This window comes from Mixophyes fleayi, chromosome 1 (genome assembly GCF_038048845.1).
Source record: "Mixophyes fleayi isolate aMixFle1 chromosome 1, aMixFle1.hap1, whole genome shotgun sequence".
Classification (NCBI taxonomy): Eukaryota; Metazoa; Chordata; class Amphibia; order Anura; family Limnodynastidae; genus Mixophyes; species Mixophyes fleayi.
Genome location: NC_134402.1, coordinates 348515205 through 348536382, shown reverse-complemented (window position 1 = coordinate 348536382; position 21178 = coordinate 348515205). Strand labels below are relative to the sequence as shown.

Below are 21178 nucleotides of genomic sequence, written 5' to 3'. Positions count from 1 at the left end.
ACTATCCACCACTTAATCCTAGAAATATAGGAACCCCTACCAGATGGGGAAGCCCAAATAGGACCCCAAGAAGAAGAAATAATATCAATCACCCACAAAATCCAAAGAGACACCATATAAATATATCTCCAACAAAGCAAACTACTCATCTTGCACTCACCAGTTACAGGAAGGGTAGAAAATCCTCATACAAAGAAACTTTGGAAACACAAAAAATCTTCCTTAACAGATTAGAAGGAGTCCAAAAAGAACCATGCACTGGATCAAGATCCTGGGATCAGGACCCAGATGCAAATATAAATCTTTTTTTAGAACTAGCACAGGGATCACCCCTACAACCAGATCCACAGAACCTTTCAGACAACAACAGTCATCCGCAACTATTGAGTGTGCGGAAAAAGAAAAAACGTCAAGAACTGTCAGAGGAAAGCGAGAAAGAGGGATCACAAGAAAGGGGAGCCAGACCCAAAATTCGCAAGTAAGGAACGATCAAGGAGGCATATATAACCTCGGCAACACCACACTCTCTACTCCCCAAAAAACAGCCTAGCGAAAGGCCTCAAATTTGCGCCAACCAAACCTTTGAATAAATTTGAGACCTTTATAGATCTCCATAAATTCATTCGGAAAATCACCCTCAAAAAATTTTAGCAAAGTAAACTGGAAGGAAAATTTCTTATTTCTTTTTTATGACCTGTGACGTCACGTCACTATACACCATAATAGATCACGAAGCAGGATGCAAACATGTACAATGTATCCTCTCTAACCAATCAGAACTACCCACACAGCAAATAGAATTTCTGTTGGATAGCATCCGATTCATTCTAGAACATAATTATTTCTGGGCCCCCAGTGGATACCATAGGCAGATTCGCGGGACTGCGATGGGTACAAAGTTCGCACCGAGTTACGCGAATCTGTTTATGGCCCACTGGGAAAATGAATATATATGGGCAAACAACCCTTATTCAGATCACGTCCATCTATGGCAAAGGTACATAGACGACGTCCTCTGTATTTGGACAGGCACAAGAGAAGAACTCGACTCCTTTCTCCAGCACATTAATAATAATAACCTTAACATCCGATTTACAGCCAATATCAGTCAAAATAGAGTTGAATTTTTAGATTTAGATATCCACATTAAGGATAATAGAATCGAGACAAAAACCTTCCTAAAGTAAGTAGACTGTAACTCCTTTATCCCGTACACAGGTAACCACCATAATAACTGGCTTAGAAACATCCCAAAAGGGCAATTTATACGACTGAGAAGAAATTGCTCGACCATTGAGCAATATGATACACAGGCTTCAGTCTTGAGGGATAGGTTTCTAGAAAGAGACTACGATTCAAACCTTGTTAGACAGGCCTATTTGGAGATTAGGGAAACCAGTAGAGAGGCCCTACTAGTGAAGAAAAACAAACGTCCCGACACCATTGCCAATAAAATCCCTTTCATCACCCGTTTCAGCAATGATTCTAAACAATTTGAGAACATCATTAGAAAAAATTGGCATGTTCTGTTAGGAGATGAGGACCTTAAAGAAATATTACCTGCCAAACCATCTTTCACTTACAAACGGGCAGACAATCTGAAACAGAAACTAGTCAAGAGTGGCATACAACCCAACACACAGGAGCAAATGAGCACGTGGCTTAAAGATAATGAAAATGGCTTCTACTTCTGTAACAGATGCCTAGCGTGCAAAACATGTCATAAGAAAGATACAAAACCGATTAAATCATTCAAGTCTTACTCTACAGGAGAAGTACATAAAGTGAGAAATAAACTGACCTGTGACACCAGGGGCATTATTTATTTGCTTGAATGCCCATGTGACAAACAATATATTGGAAGGACTGGGAGAAACTTACACATAAGAATATCAGAACATCCCCGGAACATTAAAAAAGGATTTGAAGCACATAGTGTTTCAGATCATTTCTCTAAACATCACAAGAAGGACCTCACACTGCTAACCTTTATGGGGATTTGGAAAGTACCACCAGCATGGAGAGGTGGGGACTACACAGAACGTATATCCAGAGAAGAATCGAAATGGATCTATCTTCTGAAAACACTCAAACCGCATGGTCTCAATATTGACTTTGAGTTGTCCAAATTCCTTTAATTTTTATTTTTTTGCTTCACTCAGATATCTGTATCATTATCCTGCATTGAACATCATCGCTAACACACCTTTCAATTCAAGTGCCTTATACAAACACACATGGCACAACAACAGTTTTAACTATCCTTGGCTATGATTGGTGGATAGATTCCAGCCCACCGTTATGGGACCAATCATGTTTGACATACACGCCCACTGACTGCTATATAGGGATACTTCCTCATAGGCGATCTAACTATCCCTGAGGAAGCCATCATTGGCGAAACGCGTAGGGTACCAGCACAGTCATACCTTTGACTTCACATGCTGTCACATCAGAGCGGAGATTACATTCTCTTCAATTAGCCACATGCGCGGATCGACATTGGAAGTTCACCCAGCTGCGGCCGCGGCTTGACATCACTTCCGCCGACACACTATCGCCTCACCGGGAGTATCTCATCACCGCGGGACATTCAAGATAGGAGAGAGTCCACCACTTCACCCGGGATCGGGTAAGTCCCCTCTCATCCGGCATCCATTGGAATTGGAAAACTATTCCATTTGGAGTCTATCGATAACTGCATCACTGCAGTACATCATGTCCTCGCTATTAACATTTGGGTCAGTCTATGCAGGATGTACCTATGGTTATCACACTCAGTGATTTTTTAAAACAGATGCAAGATTGCCTCACTATCACACTGACACTATTGTCTGTACAGTACTTCAACATAGGATCATTCATACTTTACATTCAACTACAGTTTGGGAAGGTTCGTCGGTCACAGCAATATCTGTACCTACCAGGGACTATATTGTGCATAGTCACGAGGCCCATATGGAAGAATACTTACCGGTCCAATAAACTGAACACCAACTCCTTATTGGGACCTCATATCTTTATACAGATTGATGTCCAAAATACTTTGTATTTGTATCATATGTGATGATTGAACTCTTTACTATTAGAGACCACATATTGATCTATATCTATTGGCACCAGCATTAACGTCTGATCTATGCCAGTCAACAGGTATGTATTTGCACCCTGTCTACTTTGCATACTGAACTACAATCTGTTATTTTGCCACTGAGCACTTACATGCACTTTGCAACCATCGTTGTACATTTTGTCTTCAGGGAAATTCTGTGGCGATTGAACTCTTTTATTATCAGAGTTCATTTATGTACCTATCTGTTATATCATTGATATAGGATTACTGTCGCCATCCAGCTGAATAGCAGTACCCGATTGCTTTTATATTTATAACACTGTTTGCTATTTGTGGTACTGGACCTTCTAACCCACTTGTACTAATAAAGTGGTTTTGCTACACCTATACTTTATTTGTTATTTTTGGCGCCACGGGAATCTCCAGTATATCCCATTACGTTATTTAGAGGGTGGAAGTCTACCCCTCAATCCTCTCGAGGCAGCCTATCACCTCCACATACCCAAAGGAAGCGCAGGCCCCAACCCACCTCCATACTAAACAGAGAGCGTTAACCAGGATCTAGAGACTTTTTTTTTGGGATGTTTTGATCTACCAACCAAGAAAATTGGGTTGACATGTTACCATGGGCTGAATTTGTGCATAACAATGCTTTTCATGAATCAACCTCTGCAACTCCTTTTTCCATTGTTTATGGCATAAATCCTCGAATTCCTGAATTTTCGTCTTTGCCATCTACTCAGGTTTGAAGAAATCGTCCTCTCGGTATAAATTTTTTGCAGACAAGAAACACAGAGCTCTGCCTTCTTTGAGAGTTGGTGATATGGTCTGGCTATCGAAAAAGAATATTCGTCTTAGGGTACCTTGTATGTAGTTTGCTCCTTGCTATATTGGCCCTTATAGGATGTCTCGAGTTATTTCTCCAGTGTGCTTTAAACTACAACTTCCTTCAGCCCTTCGGATCACTTATACCTTTCATATTTCTCTGCTAAAGCCCGTGGTCATAAATCAATTTTCTTCTCCTATTACCACTCATGCTCATCCTGAGATTCAGCAAAATGAATATTTTGATATTAAACAGTTATTAGATTCTAAATACTCCAGAGGGGTTTTTGAAATATCTAGTGGATTGGAAATGTTTTGGTCCCGAGGAGAGATCTTGGGTATGAGCCTCTGATGTCAATGCACCTATTTTATTGAAGAAATGTCATGCCAAATTTCCTAGGAAGCCTGGTCCTAGATGTTCGGTGACCACCTTTAAAGGGGGGGGAGGTCCTGTCACTTTCCACTCCCCTGGTACCTCTTACCGTGCCTCTAAACACTGACTGTCTCTTTAATTTCTGTTGCTGGTGTGATTATGGGCCTTGATCTACACCTGTGACCATTACACCTGTATGCTAGTCATTGTTACTATTGGTCAGTCTCCTTTTATTAGGCCCTTTCTTTCTTTCTTGCATTGCTGGTTCTTCAAGTCACATCCGTTATTCTGATGTCTCTGTCTGTACGCCTGTTCCAATGCTCGTGGTAAACGCTATGATCTACACTTGTTACCTGTTCCACAATCCGTGGTAAAGCTGCTGTGTTCTTCGCTGCGGTGTGGTCATCGCTGTTGTTTGCTGGTTTTCTGGATTGCTGCATACTTCCTCCACTGCTCGTGGTAACGCTATGATCTACAGCTGTTACCTGTTCTACAATCCGTGGTAAGCTGCTGTGTTCATCGCTGCTGTGTAGCCGTTGCTACTGTTTGCTGGACTTCTCCAACTTTCTGCATGCCTGTTCTATTGCTCGTGGCAAATGTTATGAACTTCATCTGCTACTTGTTTGATCTACATTGCTGACCCTATTATTTGTGCCAGTATCCGTGGTATACGTTTAGTTATTGCTACCGTGTGTTCACTATTATTGCACGCTGGACTGTTTGAATTCTGCATACCTATCTAACGGCTTGCGGTAACATGATGAGTCACATCTATTATCTATTTGGCCTGCATGTTTGATTATTGTTCCCCGTTTCACAATTTGTATCAAGCTGTGCCTATCGTGGCCGAATAGGTTTGGACTATGTTGATTCTTATGCTTCAAGATTTCTACTATTGAAGAATCTGATTACTGAATATACAGCTTGTATTAATGAATGTTGCTGAAAGTCACTATTCCTGCATGCCTTTTGTAATCATCTCTTGCAAAACATTCAAGTGTGCATTGGACTCTTGTATTAATATTTTATAATAAAACGGTAATCTTTGTTACCATCTTTGATGTTCGAATTGGATCATTCCTTTGCCCAGTAAGTTGTTCTCAGCTGTCACAGTGGGAACTTTTCCTGGAGGGCCGCGACCTGCAAGCTGGGAGCCGCAGAAGCCCATATTCCCTTGCGGGAAACCTTTGGTGAATACCTCCCAGTTTGTTAGACTCCACGCCTCCAGGGAAGTTTTAGTCAATACTCATTGGACAGCAGGATCTCACTCAATTACTTTGTGAGCTAACCTGACACAAGCTTTCTTAAAATATGCGAAAGACATAAAATTATATCAAATGTGTTAAATATTTCATTATTAACATACTGTGTCATTGTACATAATACAGTGTTCTCCCCAGAAATTTTTTCCAGCCGAGTGGCATTAAGAAGCAAGCCAGGTGGCATGTAGAACCAGCCGGGTGGCATTAAGAAACAGACTGGTGGGGCTGTGTAATACTCTGCACTTATAATGAAAAATGTTGAATGTTCGTGCATATACCTGGTGGTCAGTGGTCTTACTCACACTGCTGGCTTTAGTGCCCACATAGTGCCTGTTATAATAGGTGAAACAATGGTTTATTGTATTGTAATAGGACTTGGGCTCCAAGAGCTGGGTGGCAAGTAAAAACAGCTGCGTGGAGCACCCGGGAAATAGGTGCTGGGGAGAACAGTGTAATGTACATCAGTTGTTTAAGAAGATAAATTATAATTAATGAACAGGCCTAGATCTAATTTTCATTATTTTAATAAAGAGTCCAAAGTGAAAGCTCTTGTATCAGATGATCTCACCATGATCCAAAATAAAACTTTGGGGATTCATCAACTACAGTATGAACAATTGTTGAGATTTGTTTCATAAAATTGACTTTTTAACTAAATCAAAATTTTGATTTTTGAAAATTTGTAATTTTTATTGAAACATTCTGTATTATATACCATATGAATACAAATAGAAGAGGTTTAAAATGAGACCTTACCAAACTCTTGCTCAATTAGGTGAGCTACAAATGGAATTTGAAAAAAGTTGAAAACAATTTTTTTGTTTAAAATTTCAGCTTTAGCGGCATTTAACTTCAAAATCTGTGTGCATATCAGCCTGAGCTTTGTTGGTTTTCTTTACAACCATAGCAGCATTTATTATACCACATTCCATTACAATCCAAAATGGTCCGTTTGAAACCCTTTGATGATTTGATGTGAAATGACCCTTTAGCATTTTTGATCGACCTGTTAGATTCCTAATTGGCAAATTGCTGTTTCTATTACTTGCCTAAATTTCTCGTTGATTTTGATACTCATTTACTTTGTCTCTTTTCCTGTTCTGAAAGGTTTAACTGACAGAATGCGAAGTGATTTCAATGTAATGAAAGACCTAGCGATTCACACTAGGCTAGCACCAGAACAAAGAGAAAAACAAGTGGGAAGATTTTTGGACTATATTCACAAGTGGGTAATATTTTCTGTAATTTGCCTTCTAAAGTGTTTTCTGTTCCTTTTAATTGCAATATGAAATGCACTGTCAGAAATCACATGTTGTGTCTCTTTTTTTTTTTGACTCATTATCATACCTTTTTGATTGAATTAAGTCATTAATAAGGATGGGCCTGATTCTTTAAGGAAAGTTAAGTAAAAAAATGAGTGAGTAGTCTCCTGGATAAAACCATTTACAATGCAAGGGGTTTAAATTTAGTTTAATTTGCTCATAAGTTAAATAGTTTTTTCATAAAGTTGATATTTGTGTGCTACATGAAAAAACAGCCAGTATTTAACTTTTATGCAAAATAATGCTTTGCCAACATGGTTTTGTCCAGAAATCTTAAGTTAGAAAACTTGCTCAAATTCTTGCCTAAGTTCCTTAATGAATCAGGCCCCAGGTCGAAAAGGTGCCTAAAACTTGGTCCATGGCATATAATGTTCCCTGCGTGAAGTAGAACATCTGTCCTTCTCTGGCGAACATTATAATGCTGCACTCTGGAGAAGGCTTGGTCTAGGAGGCAACGGAGAACTCTGTAAAGATCTCTCTGTGCTCAACGTCCAACACTGGCATCCACATTACGCCCCGAAATGCCATATTCTCAGTTCGGCATATTGCAGTGCTAAATTTAAATTGATAAAAAGGAAATTGATATAAAGAAAATTATCTCCTCTCTGACATAACATGCTCTGCGAAGACTTGCTCAGAGAAAAAGTATGATCCGTTCCTATTTGAGTAAATATTGAGGAACAGCTCATACGAGGAGGAGTTAATGATGGACAGGCTAATAATAGTGGATGAGGTTTGTGATGGTGGGAGTTGATGATACTATGTTAGTTTAATTGGGGAGGTGAATTAATGCTGCAGAATGGAGTTAATGGTTATGCAGGGGTCTATGACAGGATTATGGTTAATGGTGATACAAGAAGAAGGAGTAATGACTGAGAATTTGGTGTTTATGAGAATTGGGGTTAATGTTGACAATTGAAGAGATTTGATTATTATTAATTGACAAGGATTTTTTAATGCTTGGCAAATGATCAGGGTGGGAAAAGGAAGGAAAGGGATTTTTGAAATACACTGTAAAAGATTAAAGTGAAGAAAGATGCGATTACAGAAGGGGTATGATGTGAATTGAAAGGTGTAAGAGGTAAGTAAGAGGGGTGAGTTGTGTGTAAAGGGGTAAGGGTATTGTACAGTATATGTTCTACTATTTTTAATTGTATCAAAATGAAAATCCCAGCTGCGTTTAACCAATCACAGAGTGGTTATCGGTGATGGGCTCAGTCGTGTAAGAGACTTCTGATTGACTCGCCTGTTATTTACACGCTGCGTTTACTGAAGCTAACGTATGTAACATTACAAAATATACACCTCAGTAGCCGTCTGTTCCTGCCATGGGATTTTATTCCCCTTAAAACCTTATTACATGCTTCTTTTCAGTAAAACCAAACCGAGAGAGAATTATTTTTTTTATATTTATTGAACATTTTTTATTTTATTAAGGGCCACTTTTTTTTTGGAGACTATTGTGGCACTACAAGTGCAATTTTGCAATTAAACCAATGTTTATGCTGGCATTTATCGTTCTACAAGTACTAGCATGTAAAAACAGTCATGAGCTATCAATAGATGTTGTCACTTGTTGTACCACAATATTGTTAACCTCTGATTTTAAAAAAAACATTTTTTTTTTTGTACTGGTCCTAAATGGTAGGAATGTTTCAGTGTTATCCAGCATTGTACTGATACTTCCCTGTAGGGAGCCCGATCAGTTTCTCAGCATTCCCCTAGACGACATAGCTAAATTTGTGAACCTTGCTGTTTAGTTACACTGAAGTGAAGAGGCACTTTTTTTCAATACTCAAGTTGGCCTAGTGGGATAGCACCCGCCATCTGCAGGCAGCACTATTATCTGTTAGTTAGTGGTCCGTTGAGATACAGATGAAGATCTCCACTATTCACAATAGACAAGCTGATAGGCTTGTTATTAGAGTGATAGTAGCTGCTAGCTGCAACTCTATCACTAAATAATTCTCCAAGACCAGCGCTGCCAACAGGCAGAGAGCTCAGAGTTCGGAGTTTGATGAGGACATGTTAGGAAATACCAAGTTTCCCGTTTAGGCGGAGGGGGGATTTGGATCTCCGGTCGGGGGACCAGGTCCAGTGCAGCAGTGCCTGACTAGGTCAGACTACAGATACTCTGAGCTTTTGATAATTGTATTGTCCTTCTGCCCTGTGTGAGTGTGAAGTGAGTGCTACAGTTAGTTTATTAATTTGTCTGTTATTGTTAACATGTCAGAAAAGGGAAAATCTGCTAAGGTTAAATTGTATACCTGTTCCTAATACCCTGCTAAACTGCAGGTGGGATAGACAGACCAGGAGGCGCTCTACGCACAATGTGAGGCCAGAGCCTGGAAAGGCCAGATGCAAGGGCCATCCTCGATGTCGGCAGAGGAGCCGGCATGGGTGTCTTCACTGGCTCAATCTGTCTCAATACTCACTCAACTTATTAAACTTATTACCTGTCAAGTGGAAGCACAGGCAGCACCTGTTCACTCCACAGCAGGTGCCACTCCGTCTACGTCTGTTGAAGGGGTAGTTACTCCCGTTACAGAGGCCTATGGGGGGTGCCATTCCAGGCTGTTACGCTGTCTCCTCAGGCTAATCAAGGGGAACCAGCTTATTCTTCCTCTTTGGAAAGAAGACTGGACCATTTAAATAGTTTTTTAAATTCCCCTGAGTTTCTACCTCCCAGAGCCAAAAGAGCTGGAATATCACATACATTGTTTTCGACCTCTGCCTCTAAAGGATCCTATGAGGAAGACGGGAAACTCCTAGATGATTCTGACTTTATACAGTGGGATAACAGTACCAGAAACCAAGGTGTTCGAGACCTAGTACTATCGGTGCGCCAGTTCTTGTTTTTTGTGGAACCAGAGGAACAAGGAGGTTCAATTCAGGGTCTTTTTAAAACAAAAGAACCCAAAGACCCGTGTGTTTTCCCTCCTCTTCTGAACCAGAGGAACAAGGAGGTTCATTTCACAGTCTTTTTTAATGGAAGAAGCCAAAGACCGTGTGTTTTCTGAACCATCAGAGATCGACGAGTCCGCCTGAAAGACTCCAGACAGAAAATTTTCCTTTCCTCGCAAGTGTCTTAATCTTTTATCTGTTGCAGGAACAGGATGTGTTGTGCTGGGGACAGATTCCCAAGGTGGATACTCCTGTGTCTAGACTAGCCCGTAATACCAATTTACAAGCTCCAAGCTCGGCGATCCTACGGGACCAGGTTCAGGGCCTATGGTCACCCAGACAAGCATGCTTTCCAATAAACATACTCGAGCTAAAGGCGATCCTTCTGGCTCTTCATGGGTGGCAAAGCTTGCTCAAAGAAAAGCTGACTCGCATTGTCAGACAATGCCACGGCAGTAGCATATATAAACTGACAGGACGGTACAAGAAGCGCAGGTGCGATGGTAGTGGCGAGCGAGATCTTGATTTGGGCAGAAATATTTGTTCCGACGATACCTTCTGTGTTTGTTTCCGGATCAGAAAACTGGGAGGCGGATTATCTTAGCAGACATCCGATCCTCCCAGGAGAATGGTCCTTGCATCCCCAGATATTCCAAGACCTAGTTGAGAGGTGGGGCCTTCCAGGCATAGATCTAATAGCCTCCCGTCACAATCACTGTGTACCCAAGTTCTACGCAAGCTCAAGGGATCCTTTGGCGACAGCAGTGGATGTAATGGCCATGAATTGTCAGTTTCGTCTGGTATATGTTTCCTCCAATTCTCATGATTCAGCGTGTACTTCGGCGGGTTTCACTAGGAGGCCACCCAGTAATTCTGGTGGCACCAAATTGGCCCAGGAGGGTTTAGAACACCAACATTCTTCTGCTTTCAGAGGGACCGGATTGGCCTCTTCCTCTCGAAACAGAACTTTTGAGTTAAGGACCATTTCATTATCCAGATTTAGTTTGTCTACCTTTAACAGCATGGTGCAGTCCTTGATGAAAGCCAGGAAGCCAACCTCGGCATTCATTTACCACAGAATATGGCGTGTATATATATATATATATATATATATATATATATATATATATATATATATATATATAAAATTGTGAGTATCTTTCCTACCAGTCGACGATTAGACCGACCTATGTGAGTTCTAGTAGACCAATAGCGGAGAAATTCATTGCTCACTTTACACATTCGGTGGGGGCTTCTTGGGCTGCTCGTCGCTGTGCTTCGGCCGATCAACTGTGCAGAGCTGCTACCTGGTCCTCAGTTCACACCTTAACCAGATTTTATCATTGCAATATTTTTGCTTCCTTGTATACTACCCTTTGCAGCTATGTTTTGGGCGCAGGTGTTTCCGAGCATACCCTTCCTTGGAGTCTACTTTTAAAAGTCTCCATGGTGGCAGTATCCCCCAGATTGGATGGCTGAGAAAAGAAGAATTTTTAGTAATTACATCAAATCTTTCTCTGGATCCATCTCGGGGACACTGTGTTCCTTCTCTTTTGCTCTTTTGCTGGATGTTTGTTTTGCTCCCTTCCTTGGGGTTTTTGTATTATACTGAAGCTAGCAGGGGTTGCAGAGGAGAGGATTCAGCAGCAGTTCATTTAGTTAACTATTTAAGTGCCAACCCTAAAGCATACCCATGGTAGCAGGTTCCCCAGATGGATCCAGAGACAGAGATTTGACGCAAGTACCATAATTGTCTTTTCTATGGTATAATATACATAAAACTTCAGCTGACAGTATGACAATAGTCCAGGTGAGGATGGCAGCCTACTAGGTAGAAGATTGTGTGCACATATATTTCAATAACTTCTAGCCAATTATAAACTCGTCCTTCATAAAAAAAGAAAAAAATGCTTTATAGCCTCAAAATGATCTTAGATGTAATATGTAAGGTTGATGTATGATGACCTAATTTTTTTACTTCCGATCATATTGGAAAATTAATGGCGATCTATCCTCAAAAATAATAAAGATTTTTTTTTTTTTTTTTTAAACGTTTATAATGAGCCATATGAGGTCTGCAGCACCGTTTAGAGGGCAAACAACAAGACAGTGTGTGGTATAACAGTACAATACAGTAATCAAATAACACTAAAAATCTCAACCCAGCTGCTGGGGTGTAATGGGTATATTCAGCGCAGGCTGAAACCTGTGCCCGTTAGTATGGGCACAACTATCAGGTTTAATTTTCTTTCTTGAATCATCTGTGAGCTGCAGTGCAATTCAGTTATGTGCAGCACATTCAAAGCACCCGATTAACCATATCCACTTGATAGACATTTCAGACCTGATTCAATAAAGAACGCATATTGGTCTTAAAATGCGTTTTTGTAAAAATGGTGTACACAAGAATGGGTGGCCTACATATGCACACTCTCTTGTTGTTAGTTAACATCACTGTTCAGCTTACTTTTGAGGTGCTGGACCTGTTGAGGTTTGATGAAAGCTCATTTACCCAGGACAGTTGGTGCTTATTGGGAGGTGTGTCTGGTAGGTTTAGCCAAAACTGTTGTCTCTCCATTTCTTTTTCGGATTTTGTCAGTTGCAAGGTTTTGCATCCCAGAATGTAAGCTTTGGGGCCATGGTCTTATGCGCAGTTGTTTTATTGCAATCCCACCCTTAGGGGCAGCTTTGGTATCCCCCCATTGTCACTATGTCCCCCAATGGCAGGAAAGAGAAAAGAGGATTTTTATGTCCACTAGGGGACACCGCGCTCCCTGCCTTGCTCTGACTGTTGTTTATGATCTAGGTATGCTAGTTAAGCTCTCTCTGCTGTTCTTGTTATAAAACTGAAGATATCTCTCATAGGAGGAGCATAGTAGGGCTGGAGCTCTCCTTTAACAGTTTACGATTTAAAATGCATTAGCTCCAATTGTCACAGTATCCCGCAATGAATTTAAAGAAATGGATTTTACGCTGTGTAAAAAAAAAAATTCTCTTTTTTTTTTATTGTTGAAAATTACCCTTATTGTAGATAAGCCGAAACCTTTTAGAATTTTATATGCTGCAATTGTAGATTTTTGATTTTTCAAGAAAGACCCCATGAGTGGTGGACTGCATGTGATCGGTAGGTAGCTGCATGACGCAGTCCATGCAGGTTTTCCTGGATCTGCTGGGGAAACTGATCCTTCACTAAAGCATTCTTTTGGAGTTGGACGGTTTGGACTTATTTTTGGAAGCAAATAGACATTTTTGAAATAGTGTTATCCCTGTATTGGAGACATTTGTGCACAAACATGTTGTACATGTGATACAAGCATGTTAGCTGCATAGAAATGTCAGTTGCGAGTGATCGTTATTCTGCTATATTATGCATCAAGTGTTCCTTACCCCTCTTAGATTGTAAGCTCATTTGGGCATGAGCTTAGTGATTTGTTTGCATCATGATTCCTTCAATATTCAATGCTGTATAATATCTCAGTAGCTTTATAAATAATAGAATATATTAATAATTTTATTATTTACATATTGGCAGTATAATCCACATGGGTTTCATATTGGGAAGAAACACAGTAATAATACTGGGTATTAACAAGCAATCGAAAAGGTAAAAGTGCCCAGCTTTCAAGCAATTGAAAAGGTAAAAGTGCCCAGCTTGCAAGCTTACTATCTATATTATGCACCATATGGACAAAAGTATTCAGAAGCTTGCTCATTATACCAACAGGGACTGTAATGATATAGGGCATGGCTAGGTGCTTGATTTTATATACCTATGACAACGATTCTGATTGAAACACTTTAATTCTTTTATTAACAGGTGTGGCCAAATACTTTTTTCCATATAATGTATATGTTCATTTTATCCTGTTGTGAACGTATCGTGGATAATACAGTTCAAGTTGTGTGCAAGTGGAAATAATGTCAAATTGTAGTTTAGTCTGCAGTGTGAGAATCCCAGAATCTGTACACCTTCCAGGCTTTCGGCGGTTTACAAGTGTAAAAGGACGTATGCTATTTTTCCCCTTGTATTACACACCAGGGGGTAAATGTGTCAATGTGCGATTTTGAATTTTCAGCTTTTCTCCCTGGTGAGTTTAAACTTGCCGATGTAATAAATGGTGATTTGATGTAAAATCACCAGAGAAGTGTCTTTTAAAATCGCCATTCTCAAAATAGCTACAAATCGCAGTCCTAATGTTTTTCTACTCTTGCAATATAAATCGCCAAAAGTATGAAGCTGCAAGTTTGCAAAATCACCCGGGTTTGAATTCAAAACCGCCAGATGCAACACGCTGCTTTCTATAGAGAAATTTCCACACATATCACTATTAAACTGTAGGGCAATGTTAATATAACAGTAGGCACAGTGGGAGTTTCAATAAAGCATGTTTTTTCTTTTAGAGGGGCAAATATGAATATTAATTTTCTTACTGACAACATATTTTAATAATAAATTAATGGCTGAAATTTATGTATAGATTATATGTAATAACAGTATTTCCAGATGGAGTCACCATTTAAACTACCGTATTTGCCGGCGTATAAGACGAATGGGCGTATAAGACGACCCCCAACATTTCCACTTAAAATATAGAGTTTGTTATATACTCGCCGTATAAGACTACCCCCTCTTCCGCACACCTTCCACACACCAAATAAAACGTAAAAGAACATCAGATTTGATTTCAACATGTTAATTTATATTCGAATGCCTATGACATGCAGGAAAACTGTCACAAGGCTGTATGTTATCAAACATGTACAGTAAACATAAAACAGTGCAAGTTTATTAAACGTAATTCACTAGTCAATGATAGAAGGAAGATAACAAATAGAGTGCACTCTTACCCCTTGGCATAATCTTTAATGCTTTTTCATTTGATTTCCAGTCCCGAACCATCTTTTCTGTTACTCCATATTGTCTTGCAGCAGCACAATTATTATGTTCCATGGCAAAGTTTACAACTTTAAGTTTAAAACTTGCATCATATTTCTTTCTTTTTGCTGGTGCCATGATAGGGTTGATGGGGGTTTGACTGCTGGACATTTTCTATGCTGTATTGTACTGTACAATGGTGCAGTACTGTGGTTGGCTGTTGGCTGTATACAAAGCCTGATTGGATTGGTCCTGCTCCCTGTCTGCCCTGTCTGCCCTCCCTGTCAGCAGAATGGGCCGGTCACGCCGAAAAGGCTGGCACCCCTGTATCGCTGCTGATGCTCGCCGCAGCCACGCTGATGACCCGCCGCGGCCGCACTTGATACCGCGCGATACTGGACCCGGTGTATAAGACGACCCCCCCACTTGGAGGCATGTTTTTCAGGGCAAAAAAGTAGTCTTATACGCCAGCAAATAGGGTACATTTTTGTCTGTCTACAAGATACTGCATTTTATAGTTGTGATTAGCAAACACATCAGCCATTGGTCTATGTAGGCTAATGAGGACTATAAAAAGGGACCCAAATGCCTATTACTCTAAGTGTGCTTGAAAATGGTAGGAAAACTCTTGTTGGGTGTTTTGGAGCAACATCTGATTTTGGAGTTGGCACCGACAGGGAGCAAATAACATCCACTGCACCTGGCTCCTTTTAGGATGCGCAGGCCACGTGGGTTTGTTTTTGTTGGGTTTTTTTTGTTTTTTTTTATTTGCAATCATCTTCATATATTTTTGCCTATTTGTAAGTAATTCTGAATATTGGTGTCAATCCTGGTTTATGACACCTTTGTGTGGTGTGATAGAACTTACCTTTGGCATTTAGAGGTCCACATTCATGTGCTTTAATGCATCTGGTCCAAGTAAGGTGTTGTGGTGCTGTGTACTGCATAATTTGGCCCTAATCCAAAGTATACTGCTACCACCTACAGTTACAAACTAGATGAACTCATTCCAGCAGCTACTGTTCATAATGCAGAGGAGGGGGAGGCAGGTCCTAGAAAGGATGATCCATACTTTTTACAGTTGAGAATGTTTTTTAAGTAACTGTAATTGTTGTGTAATTGCCAGTAATCTTGTTTTTAATTATTACCTATTCTTGTATAACCAATATCATTATGAACATCATATCCAAACACCATTAACCTTATTTTATGGGTATATGTATGTTGCAATAACCATTGGCATTACTGAATGATAAAAACAATAAAATAAGTGTACCCAGATTACCCAAGTAAACAACACAAGTGTGCATAAAGAAAAAAAATATTTCCTAATTAAATTTAAATAAACAGAAAATACACAGTCTGTGTTGTTAAATCAAAAAATTCACTTTGCCATAACTGCAAAATAAAAATTTTCCTTTGTGCGGGCTGTGTAGACCTGGCTCGGCTGGTGCATGGCCGTCTGCCACTCTTGATCCTCCCACTGCTACGCACAGGAGGAACGGGTAATGACGGGCTGAAGAAGGGCACCGGTAGATGTGCCATTATTTGCCCACAAATATAATTTAAATTTTACGACAGAGGTTATTAATGCCACTGTTCATTTGCACCAATGAATTGTCAATTCTCTCCATGGTGGTACATGATCACATTTTATTGATCTCTATATTCCTCAAATAGCAAAAACCTTTTAGAAGCTGTTTTTGGATACCTCTCAGAAAGTCTTGTGGGAAGGCAACCAAATTCACCTGCATCTCACTAAATTAGCGTATGGATTCAGCCAAGTTAGGGACAGATAACTGTTGTCCTTGGCTTGGTGGTGCATTTTCAGGAGGGGCTGGTGGTGCAGTCTCGGCATGCTGCGGCACATTAGTGAAGTCCGGCACACTTTTCAGGGTGATGTACACATTACTCTGGACATCTGGCGCATCCATAACCTCGGTTCCTCCAATTGTGCCACTGGATTCTTGGTTTGACATGTTCCTTTGAAAAAAAACAAAAACAAACATTGATAACCATTATTTCTTCAAAAGCAGTTACAGTTGCATTTCATTACAGGCAAACGATTCGTAGCATTTTAATCACCACCACTTCAATATAGGTGGATTTACCTTTTAAGGAGTCATCCTCGCACTGGGGGTGTTTTCTTTTGGCGGAACCTGTGTGTTCAAAAATGTGAATTGCTTGATATTATATTTTTCTTGTGTAAAAAATATTTAAAAGAAAAAAAAACATTTTTACAAATGCTCATTATGTTTGCAACATGCAGAAATCTCAAACATTTCATGCTGCTGGATTAAGAATAAACCTTTGCACTATTATACAGAACTCACCAGCCTTTGGTTGAGACACAGGTCTGTTGGTGTCCCGTACATTAATTCCTTCGAGGAGCTCAATTCGGATGAGCTGTTTTAACTCCTTCTTGTCACCAGAGCAGGCCCACCTCCAGTCCTTGCAGCTGCTCGCTTCTCCTCGGCCATCTTCTCCTTCACCCTGCGCTTTATGTCACTGATACAGTTCTCAATTGTGCGCTTAATCGGGCCCACTGCATTACCAGTGTCACATAATTGATGCTTCTTATGTGCAAATGTGGTCTTTTTAGCAAGGCTCCCCAATGCGCTCATACACGGGCACTAAATTGTGCATGAGTGCATATTGCGCCCCCGACTTTGTTTTGCCCACAATAGGGTAGCCTTTTCCTCCTCACCTCTTAGCTCCACTCTCTCCTTCTCCCTACTCTCACTAGCCTTTTCACTTCTCCTGCCTCTCACCATCCTGACAGACGATCACAAAGAGGATAGACAAACCAATAAAACAAATAGACTGACAAATAAAAATATGGGAAATACAGAACAACAAACAAATACACTCACAAACCAAGGACAGGGCAAATACAGTAAACTGTAAAAAAATAAATAATCAAGATTCAACACTCAGACAATAAGACAAACAAGGGCAACTAAACATAATAATACTGAAAAAAATACACAAACTTCATTTTCCACACTACTTAACACAAACTAAACTCTCTCCTACACTGTCAGTGGCTCTTTATGCTCCTTAAACCCCTATCAACTCAAATGAGGAAGTACCTTGCTTTTATAATGTTAGTGAGGTCAAAATCGTGCGAGTTTTGCAAGTAAAACTTGCAACCAATCAGAAAAGTGTAATTGTTCGAAAATGGCGATTTTCAGCTAAACACGGGCGAGTTTGACTCACGAAAGTTGAACGGTGATTTGAAAGATCTGACTAAAAATCACTACTTAATTGATTTGGGGACTCAAATCGCCGGTTATTTCTTGCAAATAGCGGCGTTCTTAAATCACTTTAATAAAGATTGCACCTTGATACATTAACCCCCAACAGTAAATTGTTTGTTTTAGTTGGAGATCACATCTGAATAATACAGTATCTTTTTTCTGTTTTGTTTTTTTTAAGAGATGAAAATGTTCAGAAAGAACTTCGGGACTGGGGCCTTAATTTTGACACCAAACTTCTATCTTTTGCTGGAAGAGTTGCTCCTCCAGAGAAAATTTTGCTTGCAAATAGAGCTGTAAGTACTACATCCAAATGTAACTACATATTGAATAGATGTTCTTAATGTCGTAGGGCCTGATTCATCAAGGAAGGTACTAATTTTTTTCACTTAATTGTTCTCCTGGACAAAACCATGTTACAATGCAAGGTGGGGAAATTAGTTTTTTTGTTTTGCACATAAGTTAAATACTGGCATTTTTTTCTCCTAGGTCAACTTTAAATTTCAGTGTTCAAATAAGCAATCAAGTATTTGGGTACTAAATGAAAAAACAGCTAGAATGTAACTTGTGCAAAACAAAAATCTCATTTGCTCTCCTTGCATTGCAACATGGTTTTATCGAGAACACTTAAGTAAGAAAACTTTCTCAATTTCTTCCTTAACTTTCCTCAATGAATTAGACCAGCTATCACATACTATTAATACCATATGCATTTGAAAATGTATGCATTTATTAATTTGAATCTCAAAATGTAACGTCTGTTCAAATGTATTTAATGTGCTTCATTGAATGTATAAAATACATATATTTAAAATTGCATCTTCTCAAGATCACAAATAATACTATATTTTTCATAATTCGCATAAACCTTTCATATTTCCTGTATTCTTGTATGTGATAGGTGTCACAATTTAAGGGTATTTCTTTTAGGATAACACTTTTGTTTATATACTTAAGGACAGATTTATGGAGTACTGTCATTATTGTCTTAGATTTGTGATCTTTAATCATGTTTTTTCATGTGTGTGTTTTAGTTTTTTTCACAAACACATCATTTTAAAACTAGACATATTGGGGGGAATTCAATTGGCCACGTTGCGGGTAAAAGTAACACGGCCTGCGCATTAATACAGTAATAATGCGCTTAATTACGGTAGTCTTAACGCCGGCTTTTTGCTCGCAGCTGAGCTGCGAGCAGAAACTGGGGTTGAAACTACCTTAATAACGGTAATAGTTTTAACGCTGCGCTAATTAAGGAATGTAAATGCCTTCTAGTGCCATATTTTGCATAAAATCGTTGTTTGCATGCTCAGAACCAGACCATACACCAGTGAAATCAGCAACATCTAATTTGTTTTCGATCACAAAGGTTCCTTGCTACAGCTTACGATTTCATGGGTGGAACGGGGAGAGGACTGGGTGTACACATATAGTCAATGTACAGTAAGGACTCCTCAAGCTTGAGTGCACGCAACAGCATATGATTAAAGCTTTGGACATCCCAATAGCAGCAAAGTGGGCTAGTGGTTAGCACTTCTGTATCACACACTGGGGTCATGAGTTCAATTCCCGCCAATGACCTTATTTGTTTGGAGTTTGTATGTTCTCCCTGTGTTTGCATGGGTTTCCTCTGGGTTCTCGGGTTTCCTCACACACTCCAAAAACATACTAGTAGGTTAATTGGCTGCTATCAAAATTCACCATAGTCTCTCTGTGTGTGTGTATGTTAGGGAATTTAGACTGTAAGCTCCAATGGAGCAGAGACTGATGTGAATGAGTTCTCTGTACAGCGTTGCAGAGTTAGTGGCGCTAGATAAATAACTTATGATGATGAATGGTACATTTTATTTCATCTTACCACATGCACCAGCTACAGGTCAGGTGTAAGTGTCGGTCATGAGTGATGTCGGTCACGAATTTAAGCTAGAACATATGTTTGTAATGACAAACAACAGTTAAAATACATTTTATGTACAGTAGACAATAATAACATCCTAATTAATGTAATGTATGGGGTTAGAAATGAAAAACAAAAAACTTTATATTCCTCATATGTATTGGACCTATCTCGCAGTGTGTTGTCTTTCAGAGCAGAGCGCATCTAGACCCGTATTCAACAAGTGATGTTTTCTCAGATCCTCTCCTTGTTGAACACGTATGTGTGTGTGCCCTGTTTATATGCGTTTTTTTAAAAACTGCAGTTTTCGTGCGTTTTTCATACTTTAAGGCATCGGGCCTAAAATACTTTTGAACTATGCCTACTCAACCTGAAAAAAGTTTAAATGGTGTAGTTTGTGAATCACCTTGTTTTATGAAATGTTTAAATGCAAATAGTGTTTTTGTCATTTTTTATTAAATTTGTATTTTGCACCAACATTTGTTGTAGCATATTATGGATTGTATGGGGGGTATTCAATTGTTAGCGTTAACACAAAAAAAACGAGCGCTCAAAAAATATTACCGCAAGCTGAAATTCCGCGAGTAATTACCGTATTAACGCTAAGATTTTTTTGAGCGCTCGTTTGAGAGCGTTAACGCTAACAATTGAATACCCCCCTATATGTTAAAATTTGTTTTACATTCTACAGTATGTTTACTTTCAGAAAATGAGTGGTTGGGAGAAAGGACCTGTAATTATTTTTGGAGTCTGTTATACATTTTTTTTTATAGAGAAACTTACTTTGTGGTAGGAAATGTATTTTATTCCTAATTAAATTAAGACAAACGCATTCATTTTTGCTAATAATAACAGCAATAATAATTATTGGGACACAATTACCTATGAATCTGATATTCAGATGTTAAACACAAAAGATTGGATTATCTTAGAGGATATCCACAAGTCAAGTTTGGTTTGGCGAGTACTCCTGTTCCAATGAAAATATACTTATTTATTTTTTTGTGAATTTAAAAAAAACATCTTTATTATAAACATTTTAAAACATATAGGTATTGAGTACTTGATCATCTTGGTTGTTAGGCGTAATATGGTTAAAAGACCTTGAAGTGGATGCATATGTATACCCCATAAGTCACTGCAGAGAGTCTCCAGCAGCGTTTATTGTAGCCCAGATGGATGTGATGTGAGACAATCAACAGGCAACAGCACACGTGACAGGACCCCAACTTTCCAGAAAACGGCTAGACGACAAAGCTGCCCTTCAACAACAAGCAAGAAAGAACAGCAAGAACAGCACCTTGAAGCTACAAGCGACTTCCTTTGGCGAGTAATTCAAGGAAATGTTACCTCCTTCCACGCCCGGGTCTGTCTCCATCGCTACCTCCG

General features: G+C 39.4%; 1 protein-coding gene across 1 annotated transcript in view; it reads left to right on the top strand.

The window, feature by feature from the left end:
• PIWIL1 (piwi like RNA-mediated gene silencing 1) overlaps positions 1-21178 on the top strand; it is a 240637-nt gene that overhangs the window by 119875 nt on the left and 99584 nt on the right. The window contains exons 11-12 of the mRNA XM_075176746.1: positions 6641-6758; positions 18074-18188. Coding sequence (XP_075032847.1) covers positions 6641-6758; positions 18074-18188 — 233 coding nt within the window. The remainder of the gene's footprint in view (positions 1-6640; positions 6759-18073; positions 18189-21178) is intronic.